Source organism: Notothenia coriiceps, unplaced genomic scaffold (assembly GCF_000735185.1).
Source record: "Notothenia coriiceps isolate Sejong01 unplaced genomic scaffold, NC01 NC01_scaffold00037246, whole genome shotgun sequence".
NCBI lineage: Eukaryota > Metazoa > Chordata > Actinopteri > Perciformes > Nototheniidae > Notothenia > Notothenia coriiceps.
Genome location: NW_011369947.1, coordinates 437,913 through 449,403, shown reverse-complemented (window position 1 = coordinate 449,403; position 11,491 = coordinate 437,913). Strand labels below are relative to the sequence as shown.

General features: G+C 40.8%; 1 protein-coding gene across 3 annotated transcripts in view; it reads right to left on the bottom strand.

The window, feature by feature from the left end:
* Window positions 1-309: 309 nt before the first annotated feature.
* The window catches only part of elovl1b (ELOVL fatty acid elongase 1b), a 21,077-nt gene continuing 9,895 nt past the window's right edge, over window positions 310-11,491 (bottom strand). Inside the window, exons 2-9 of one of the 3 annotated variants that reach the window (XM_010794464.1) lie at window positions 9,709-9,792; window positions 4,905-5,010; window positions 4,321-4,511; window positions 3,086-3,166; window positions 2,937-2,993; window positions 2,742-2,847; window positions 1,349-1,485; window positions 310-1,113 (exon numbers count right to left, since the gene is read on the bottom strand). In XM_010794464.1, the coding sequence (XP_010792766.1) occupies window positions 823-1,113; window positions 1,349-1,485; window positions 2,742-2,847; window positions 2,937-2,993; window positions 3,086-3,166; window positions 4,321-4,511; window positions 4,905-4,974 (933 nt within the window). In that variant the 5' untranslated portion in view covers window positions 4,975-5,010; window positions 9,709-9,792 and the 3' untranslated portion in view covers window positions 310-822. Of the gene's footprint in view, window positions 1,114-1,348; window positions 1,486-2,741; window positions 2,848-2,936; window positions 2,994-3,085; window positions 3,167-4,320; window positions 4,512-4,904; window positions 5,011-9,708; window positions 10,136-11,491 lie in introns of those variants that run through there. The other 2 variants (XM_010794461.1, XM_010794465.1) reach the window with 2 other exon arrangements.

Genomic DNA, 11,491 nt, shown 5'->3' with positions numbered 1-11,491 from the left:
GTTATATAAGCCTTGTCAAGAAGAAAGAATACCAAAGTTATTTGTTATTTTATTTTTGCTTATTTATTTGGAATATTGTAAAAGGCATCTTTTCTTTGTTGCACACGTAAAAGTTATTTTATTTTTGAGCAAACACATCGCTTAATACCATCCAAACCATCGGAGGCCAAGCAACTCTTCAAACTGTAAGTAACACAAATATAAAAGTTAGAAAACAAGTTAAAACATGTCTGTTTAAGGCGTCTAGTGGCTCGATAGATAAACAAGGAAGGAAGCCACGACAATCATTACAAAACAATGTGTACAAAATAATTTAAAATTGTATTTATTGGCATTTAAATTTTAAATACACAATATAACATTTAGAAAGTCTAAAGCATACCAATACAATTAGTTGGATTTTTGTGCTGTAAAACTATTTACAAAAAGTATTTTCAAGTCTGATAGAAACTGTACAGTCATCTGTCCACAGGGGGGGTCAGGACAATGTGAGGGTCAGGAAAAGTGGTGAAGGCAAGAGAGGTGCGAGGCCACCAGTGTGATCCTGAACTAAGAGGTTGTTGCAACATCAGTGAAGATAACATTTGGATGATAAAACATCTTCTCTTCATACATTTTATTCCATTTCTTGGCTATAAAACATCAAACAAAAAGAAACCACCCAAAATGTTGGACCCCAACTGTGGAAATCATTGACCATGTCACTTCCCCTTTTGTTGCACATGAAACTAAACACAGGAAAAGAAACAGCCAAACTATCTTTGGAGTCCGTAGTAGGTTTAACAGGTTAACATGGCCATGCTTCGGAGGGCTTTCCTTCTCCTAGGCCTTCTTCATCTTGTGACTGTTGCCGTTCTCCTGCCGATTCGAGCCGTTGATGCCGTTCTCGTGTTTTCCGTTGGCGTGGACAGCGGTGCCGTTCATGCTCTGCTTAACGTCTTGTTTTGGCAACCGCTTACCCTTCACGTAAGCCTGGATCCAGAAGTTGGAGAAGAGCACGAAGAAGAAGGTGCCGTACATCCAGATGAGGTGGAGGATCATGGGGAACTGGTAGTCACAGCTGTCCATGAAGTAATACTGGGTAGCGTGGAGAGACACCAGGACAAACTGGGTCTATGGGAAGAAATCAGGAGTCAGCCAAACGTTCACTTTAGGAAAATGTTGAGCCATTGGTCTCGCTGACTTTGGAGCAGACTTTAACTTGGCAGGTATTGAGAAGACACTGAGCAATTCTTAAAACAAATCTATTCAAGCTACATCATCCTTATCCTAGAAGCCTACGAGTAAATGTTAAATTAAGCAACATTACTGATGAAGCAAACACAGAAAAGTGCAGACCAGCACGTACCAGCTGAATGGCGGTCATGTATTTCTTCCACCACAAAAACTTCTGGAAGCGAGGTCCAGCAGCAGCAAGGCCGTAGTAGAAATACATGATGATGTGGACGGAGGAATTCACCATGGCATGAAAAGATCCCATTCCACCTGGGGGATCATCACAAACAGCATTCAGACGAAGAACAGTGTAGCTAGAGAACTGCTGATTCAAAACAATCTGGACTCTACAGTACATTCCTGAGTTTTCTTTCGAGGTCAGACACCAAAACAGAACTCATCACTTAAAAAAGGCTCTGTTCATGAAATGGTAACTTTTGTCATAAGAAAAGTCTTAAAAGTGTCATACTGTAGTATTTCGCAGAAAGTCAAAGTATAGTCTGGTCCAAGAAGTCATACATGGAATTTTTAGGCTGGCACAATGAGATGGATTTTCCGAAATGAAAAACTACGTGTAGACTAGAAATAATCCCTGTCAATCATCACTCATGACCCACTATAAGTATGTGTTTTGTCTGTATTGGCAGAGACCCTGCCTTTCGAATAGTATGAAAAAAAGAATTAAGTCAAGTATGATTTGGTACAAATAAATCAGAATGGAAGGTACCGAAAATACAAATTAAAAAAATATCCGTCTTTATTCGATTTTTCTTTTTGATGTATTATTTGATTTGTCGTTTATAGATTTTTACATTGGTTTTAAAAGCGTTGCATTCAATCTTTAGAGCTATTTTAGTAGGAATTTTTCGAAACACTACAAATCTGTGGAGTGTTTGTATCTGCAGAGGCCCTGTCCATCTGTAATGTATGTCATAAAGGGTAACAAAAATATCTTAGAATAATACATCATGGTATCTTAAACAAGGCACAATGAGTAGGGGAAAAATTGCATAGACTCATAATAAAATGTATGTGTTGTTCGCATGGACCCTCTCCACTAAATAAAATGCATAAAAGTAACAAGAAACTAGAAGTAGGACTATATATAAATTGGCTTTTTTTCATATATAGAGAGAGAGAGAGAGAGAGAGAGAGAGAGAGAGAGAGAGAGAGAGAGAGAGAGAGAGAGAGAGAGAAAATGTGGTCATAAGAGAAGACCTAAAAAGTAAAAATAAAGTCAAATCATGAAAACTTTAAAGCATAGTATGTCACAAGAAAGTCATAAATATGTCAAAATAAAGTATGACTCAAAATATATACAAGTGATAATAAAATGTGTCATAAGGAAGTCAACTTTTGTTTACAAAGAACCATTCACACAGCCTTCTCGGTGTGTCTTTAACGAGATAAGAGCAGATACCGAAGGGAGGACAGTGCTGCTGATTGTCAGGATGAAGTAATGGTGCCATCACCCCCACCTGTTATTCCAACTGCATTAATCATTTCCAAACTCTTTGTGTACCCACCAGGAGCGTAGATGATCCCCCACCACCAGGTCCAGGGCATGAAGGAGTGGTGGAAGATGTGCAGGAAGGTCACTTGGCCGTCTTTTTTCCTCAACACGAAGAAAAGCTGAACGAAACATGGTATTGATCAGTAAAGCCAATCAATGGTGACCGAAACTTCACAATAAGGCAGTCGAGTAAAAAGAATGAACTCACTGTGTCTATGAGCTCAATAATCTTAGAGAACCAGAACAGCCAGGCCACTCGGACCATCTGGAGAGGACAATAAACACTTGGTTAAAATATAATCATTTCACATCAAATGTATTAATGAAGTATCAACTGAGTATCCAGAAGGGACTTACTCGAAGTGCTTCAGGACTGTCAGACGTATCGACTGGGTCGCATTGCCAGGTATACGTGGAGGTCCAACCAGACATAAGGAACTAAAAAACAAGACAATTTATTAATTTAATTTGCAGTCCTAGCTAAGAACAACAACAAAAAAGATCCTTACAGATATGAACAACCAGCACAGTCCCTGGCAGAACACTGTTGTGTGACTTATTGGCAATATACCCTAATTTTCGGACTATAAGGCGCACCTGAATATAAGCCGCAGCAGCTAAATTGAATGATGTGTACATATATAAGCCGCACTGGACTATAAGCCGCAGGTGTTTTAATGTTTAATTACCATATGTAAGGGTTCGTGCACAGAGGGGATTGTCGGGAAAGAGATGGCTGTTTGAGGAAGCTCCCATTTATTAACATTTCAACAAACAAGTTGCATATTTGCATAACGTATTCAAGTGTTAGCATTTAGTGCAATAGTAGCTACAGAACATGTACTGTGTAAACTGTACTGTATCACATAGCATTTCAGACACACAAACTTTTCAACTTTCAAAGTTAAACGGTGCGCTCCCAGCGCACGTACCGGCAGTGATCTACAGCAGTGGTTTTCAACCAGTGGTACGGGGACAAAGTGTCTCGCTCTCGTAATGTCTGTCTGTCTTGCTCTCGTTCTGTCTCTCGTACCACTCTCGGTTCCACTTTTACGCGCTACCTGTCTCACTCTTTTCCGGCCTCCAGCTTTTCCTGCTGGAGCCCGCCGCTTAAAGGTGGGGGGCGCGGAACGGCCATAGAGCCCATAGAGTTAAAGGTGGGGGGCGCGGACGGGCCATAGAGTCCATAGAGTTAAAGGTGGTGGACTGTAACCTGTAAAATCCAGATTTAGGAGGTCCCCTAGTGGCCGTTAGCTGTAAAAATCCATAGATTAGCCGCGCCGTTATATAAGCCGCAGGGTCGAAAAATGGGAAAAAAAGGCGCGGCTTATAGTCCGAAAATTACGGTATACAATGTTTACGTATAATATTGTTAGTACTGGCATTTGTTCACTATTTGTATATATTCAATAACTTTTAAAAGGCTGCTACTTATTTTTATACATTGAACGTGTACCACTTTGCTATAACAATTTACATCTCGATTTTGATATCAATTCAACCAATATTAAGCAATTTCCTATCAGACCACTGTGCTGTGTGTAATTGCAACATGTCTTCAAATGTAGGAGACTTCAAGTCTTGTGTCTTACTTCGTAGACGATTAATGTCGACAGTGCCACTAGCGAGAAGTTGTACACTATCATGGCTTCCTTTAGTTGGAAGGGCTTTCGATTGGCCATCATACGAGGTCCGAGGTACATCACAAAGAAGAGGTAACACAGCAGGATAGCAGACATTGCAATGGGATTCTGCATCAGCGGATATTTCTGAATTCGTGGATCTAGAGGAAGAAAGATAGACGAAATGTCAGATAACAGACATCAGGGCATCTGCAAAAATTTTAAGTACACATTTTATGACTTTTAAGACCTTTTTAAGCCCTCTAAAAAGGAAAAAATAATACCAATACAAACAAATCGATGAACTACTGTAGACAGCAGTTACTGAGTTTTATTGCATTTGAATAACGAGAAATATTCAGTGCACATTACCCAACATGACTGCCCCAGATACAATGTAATACCTCCCCTCCTAAAATTCCAGACCTTTTTAGAAATGTTTAGACCTTGAATATCAAAAAATAAATGTAAGACTTTTAAGACTTTTTAAGGATCCGCGGGGACCCTGAGACATAAAAAGGGATCTTTTGGATTTAGTCGGGTGAATCACTTACCAGCTCCAGCCAAGAGGAAGTCGTAGATGTCCACGGCATGAGAGCCCAACTCCTGAAGCTGTCGAAGCATCTTTGCCGTCTTGTGGTGTTGCTGTTACCCAATTATCTGCAAAAACACACACCAACAAGCTTATTGTTAAATTGTATATCGTTAAACAAATCAAACACATTACATTACATGTTACTTGTTAGACGCTCTTATCCAAAGCAACTTACATACTCAATAATGTAGACAATCCGCACAGGAGCAATTTGGGTTTCTTGCCCAGGGACACAACGACATGCTGACTGCAGTGGGGTTCGAACCTGTGACCCCCTGATCGGAACACCAACTCACAACCCACTGCACCACACACAGCGGCAATGCTTCCTCCTCTCCCATGGAAGTCATTCCAATATTGAAATTTCATAAAAGAAATTGGCTTTTCTTCAAGTTTTTCAAAAATCAGGGCATAGACGTGGAGATATTAGGCTAGTCAACAACATGCTCTCATGTGCTGTATATATGTATAACAACTTTGTTAGGTGAGATTGTGTTTTGGACTGGAATCCTTACTTGAATTGTAAGTATTTAGTTTGTCAATGTGCCTAAAAAAACACATGAAACACTTGTAAACCTTTGTGACACTGCCTTCAGATTATCTCCCTTATAAATGTTTCTTCAGATTGGTAATCAACCTCATCATGTTTTACATCGAGGTCAATGAACCGTTATCATGTCCTTTCCTTGTTGGAATCTTATGCTTTATAAAAGTGGTGGTGACATTTCCTGGATAGTGAAATGTCCAGGTATACAGTAGGCATTCCCCTTCAATAATGAATTACAGAAATGGTAAACAAAAATAAAAATCAAGTCTTAATTGTCTGGCTCTTTGAGATCGACAGGCCTTGCCAATAAGAAAAAACATGTCGGTAATCATTTTACCACCAACACAGTTTTTGCTGTTATAAAGACAATGTGACGATGACTGTGACGACAGTTTAGGATTTCGTGCTGATACCTGCCTTCTCAGTTTGTAAGAGCACTTCCCAGCAGAAATAAATCAAGACCTGCCGAGCGAGCCAGCAGCAGATGAGCTGGAAAAACTCACAGCATACTGCCAACAACTGCACCAAAACATGTATAGTCAGTAAATGAAGAGCTTCACACGCTCAACCATACATGCTGACTCAGAAACGCAATGTTTTTTTAATATATAATCAAAAACTACAATGCAGTCACAATGAGCCTATCAGATTTCAACAAAAACTAGGAACAGCCCAAATTGGTAGGGGTTGCTCGCATCTCCCCTCAAAAAGTAGTAGATGTGCCCAGTCTGACAGGAAGCGCTGCGAGGGGATGCCACAACAGAGGCCCATACAGTAACTAATGATATTTAAAATAAAAAAATCCCTATGACTATCGGGTGGTTTGGCTTTTAATGGATCGGCCAGTCGAGAATCATCCCCTGTCCTTTTGAGGTTTTCCTGTCAAAAACCTGAGACCAATGAATGGCAACAAGAAGTATTTTGACCCAATTCCCGGAAAATTCAATAACAGAGAACCTCATGTATTGGCAAACAAACACTCGTTACGCAAATCCCAGGATGCTTTGCTCCAACATGGCCTCATATCAGAGAGGAGGTGCTAAAAGGAACAAGGAGGGCATCCCTTATCCCACAGGAAGGCGGCACCTAACTTGCTATCTGTGTGCAAGAGTCACGCCGAAAAGTGAGAAATCACAAACACCCTGCTCTCCTCAGATGAACCCAGCTGGGAGCAAACAAAGGACATTTCCTGAACACTCCAGAATCGCGACATCGACATCCAAGTTCCCTAAAACCAAAACGTGTTTCTTCTCGTTATGTAGCAATCACATGTATGAGAGAACTGCCACAGCACACTGTTCAACTTCAAGTATGTGCTCACATTGATGCTGTTTTTTTTTTTTTTTAGACCTGCATATTTTTCTGTTGATTTCACCATATCAAGTGTGAAGTGTGAAGCATATTCACAAGGTTAAGAACAAGCAGGGTGTGGTCTCCTCCGTCACCAACCTATTATTATACAATCTACAAAGCTCTGAGTTTTCACTGCCTTGGGCTTAAAGAACAGTCCGCCTTAAACCAATATCATTAGCAGCTAATAGTTAGAACTGTGGAAGGGAAGGGAGCAGGGCTCACAAAGGTGCAGCTCAGGTAAACAGCAACAGAAGATACATCATAATAAAACAATTGAGGTGTAGTCTAGTGAGCTTGTTGTATGTTGAGAAATGCTATTTCGCAATTGTTTTGTTATCTTTTTAAATGTTGTGAAATGTGGCAAAGGTAAAACGCTGAACAGCACACATCTACAGTGTAAACCGATTATATATCACAAACTGGACTTTCTTTTGTAGAATCCCCCCTGCAGTTGGTTCAATTGTTAAAGCCCCTGTCACACTGTCCCGAAATTGACACCCGATGGACACACGAATATGGAATTGTGAATTTCGCACGAAGATGGCCCCGAACCACACACGAAGGCAACATTTACATTACATTTAAGACATAGATACAACTGCAACGAAAGTAACACAAACAATTATGTTAAAGTATTATGATACTGTACTGATATTTTCAGACTTTGTTCTTTACTTTCTCCGTCTTTAGAAGATATTAAGTTTTCTCCGTCATGTTGTTTCCATAGCAACAACAACTTTCTCGCCTTAAAAATAATATATTATATCCTTTTTAGTTTCACAGAACACAAATTGGGTTATTTACATAATATGTTTACATGATTTTGTTGTGCAATAAAACAACCAGATGGACACACGATAAAGGAAATGTTCAAATTCGGCTCTGATCGTAGCAACTTCGGGCCATTCGTGAGGGCATCTTAAGCCATCTTTGGCATGCCAAAGATTTTGCCACCGCTCCCGAAGTTGCTGCCGGAGCCTGATAAATTCCACCGGCGGTCATACGATGGCTTAAGATGCCCTCACGAATGCCTTACGAAGGGCAAAATGGACACACGAAGTCAACACGAAAATGAACCTTCACAAGGTCCTTCGGCAATGCTTTGTGATGCCAAAGATGTTGCCACCGTTCCCGAAGTTGCTGCCGGAGCCTGAGAAACTCCACCGGCGGTCATACGATGGCTTAAGATGCCCTCACGAATGGCCCGATGTTGTTACGATCAGAGCCGAATTTGAACATTTCCTTAAATCGTGTGTCCATCGGGTGTCAATATCGGGACAGTGTGACAGGGGCTTAACCACGAGTCAATGTCAACATTACAGCATCTTTCTGGTCGATCTTCTCAAGCATTAGTTTTTACCGGTGACTTAACTTCCTAACGCCCAAACTTTAACTGGAGTTTTGTCGCCTTGCAGTCCCCAGCGTTATCACCCACCGTGCAAATGACGGTTTGTTATACAGATATATGACATTTCAGAAAACTCTTACATATAACGCTGTGGTTGATTTTGTACCAACGATGAGGCGTTTGGGCAGGCGCATCACTTTTCAACAAACGTACCCTCATGTCTTTGTAGACTCTCTCTTGTTCTGAGGAAAAATGCTGAACATTTAAATTAAGCAGACGACTCTCTGGTCAGGTGAGTGGCGATGTTAGGATCATTGCAACAAAGTGACTTTAAATGGTGCACTGGCAGATTCACCGCATCACATGGCATTCATTTGAGTTCATTATCTGTATTTTTGCTATAGGAATTTAAGTTCTTAAAGCCAATACTCTCTTTAAATGGTGTTGGTAATGTATTGAATTTGAATAGTTAAGTGTAGATTTGTTTTGTTGGCACCAAAAGCCTCTGATGGCGTGGACACTGTCGCAGTGCACAGGATTAAGATTAAGATATTTAGGATTTGCTTTTTGAATGCTGGTTATCTAAATCTCTGTTTTCATGTTCAAACTACTGTATGAACATACTGACTAATCATGAACTGATTTAAGTCAGGTGATTGGTCTTATGATCATGAACACAGGGAAGAAAATACACTCATTTCTTTGTATTCCAAATCCAAGAAGAAGATTGAAGTTTGTAAAAAATGGAAATGAAGCCCTTTTATTCCAGCACTGTGAAATCACACAACTTTACAAGAACAACCAGCAGTATAAACTGAGCAACTGAACTGTGTTGTTTGAATGTTGTTTATTTGTTTTAGCAATACTACAAGTCTTTCCCCAAGAGGACAGCAACTTCCTCACAACTGTAAGACGGGTCCACAAAGTGTCTGCTGTTTTATTCCCATGACAGACGGAAGCCATTTGGCTGCAGACACATGACCACTTGGACACCGTCGTACCTTCAGGCGATGGCCTTTAGGCAATGACTTCTGTCCTCTTTCACGAGGAATGTTCAGAAGTTACAGCCCACAGCTAAGCCAGTGCTGTCTTGTGACCAAACTAAAACAAAAGTGGTTTGAAAAGTAAAAACCCAGTGTTAATATCTCCCGCTGCAAAAACCACCAGTTCGATATTAGGCAGCCTTGGCTCCAAAGTGGCCGGTTAGCATCTCCAAAACAGATACAACAAGCGGAGAGGGAGGGGGAAACATTTCCTATGAGAACCATGTCAATGAATCATAGGGATGGAAAAAGAGAGTTCACAAGGTTTGAGTTAATGATGAACCAAAAGGAATTCAGGAGACAGGAGCCCATTAGTCAAACACTGTAAAGTGTCCGCAATAAAAAAGGACATATTAACCAGAACAGATCCTCAAACACAGAACAGAAATCTTGCCCGATTAAGTAAACAACAACCCTGGAGCATGTCGGCACACAAGTTAGTTCACCTTCTATGAAACGTATTGTAACTTACCTTGTTGAGACTAGGTTTCCCCCTTCAATCATCAAAATCCAATATGGATTGCTCTTCCACAGGACGGCAAAGCCTCTCCCTGAACTGTGAGGGCGAGCCGGCAGGCAGCAGGGCGGCAGCAGCAAAGAGAGAAAACAGCAGAGCAGGGACAGATACAGAGAGAGAGGGGGAGAGAGAGAGAGAGGGGGGGAGAGAGAGAGAGAGACGGGGGTTAGGGAATGAGAAACTGACAAAGTGTGACTGGTACAGCAGTCTTCCGAATCCCCACCCTCCCTGACTCGCACTGGATGAATAACTAGCTCACAGAAGGAGAGGGAGGGCGAGAGAGAGAGAGTGAGCGAGCGAGCGCATAGACAGAATACAACTGGGGTCAGAATGAGACGGACCCTACTGTACATAACCCCACGCTACAAAAAACCTAGAAATAAAAATGCCACTGTGTGACCACCGCCCTGAATTAATCATGTCAACCCTACACACACCCTCCTGTCCACACCCCCCTTCAACTGAAACACACATAAAAAACACACACACGACTGTCAAGTGGCGCTGTCAGTTTTTGCAAAGGGGTGGGCTGATAATATTATTCGCAGGCAGTGGGCGAGAAATCAGAGGAGACTCTGTTATCATGAAGGGAGCCATTGTTACGCCTTTATTGGCTCTCTACCCGACCTACACCCATAAAACAAAACTAGCTTCCATGTCTCTCTCTGTGCTCGGAGACAATACAGGTCCTGAAAAAGGAGTAAATGCATGCCTCTCCATTTTGCAGTTTTGTTGTGCATGCTTGATTGCTATAAGTTTATTTTAAAACTAAGCGTACATTTATAGTTTACTGGCATCCCATAGAAAAATCTAAAATACATTTAAGCTAGGTAGCGCCATAAACGGCCATACGATCTTGATGTTTGCTCAGGGTTGGATGGTAAAACTAATGGCAGACCAGATGATTGCTACAAAGGGCAGACATGACTCATAAAATAATACTTACAATTCTTCTTAATGGGTTTTGTAAGGAGGTTTTCCTTTCTTGAAAAGGGAATCACCTACTCTGATCTCACTGCTATTCCTAGTTGCTCCGAGGAGAAACACAACATACCAGCGAGTTTCTGATATTGAGTCACACACTGCAGTCAATCTAGGAGGCAGTTTCACTCTCGCAGACTTATACAGAAGGCTTATAAGTCAAATTTAAAAAGCCATAAGAACTCTAGTCTCAAGAGTATTTTAATGGTATTGAAAAGATGAAAATGCTAAATATCTAAACAATTTAAAAAGCGTTTTGTCTGATGGATTTTTTGTGTGGAAACTTTTTGAACTCCAACGTTTAAATTACAGTCATCTGAAAGTGCTGCATAAGAGCTTGTGTCACTCCTAATGACCTCTTAGTGTTAAACTGTTTCTGATCCACTTGACTGGTTCTACCTGTGCTGTCCCGGGGGGGTGATGGAGAATGAACTTCAGTAGAACAGTGAGGGTAATCAGATTACTAGTCCCCCTTGTGACTGTTGGATGCATTTGCCAAATGCTTTGTCAATGTTTCCAAAGTATTGAAATGGTACCAAAAATCTATAATATCAAAAATGTCAGTATTGTGACAAAACGATACAATTTTGACTGTATTTTCATGTTGTAAAAAAACAACATAACAATGAAGTAAAATATACTAAAATTAAATTTGACAGTTGTTATAAACAAGCCACACACACACACACACACACACACACACACACACACACACACACACACACACACACACACACACACACACACACACACACAG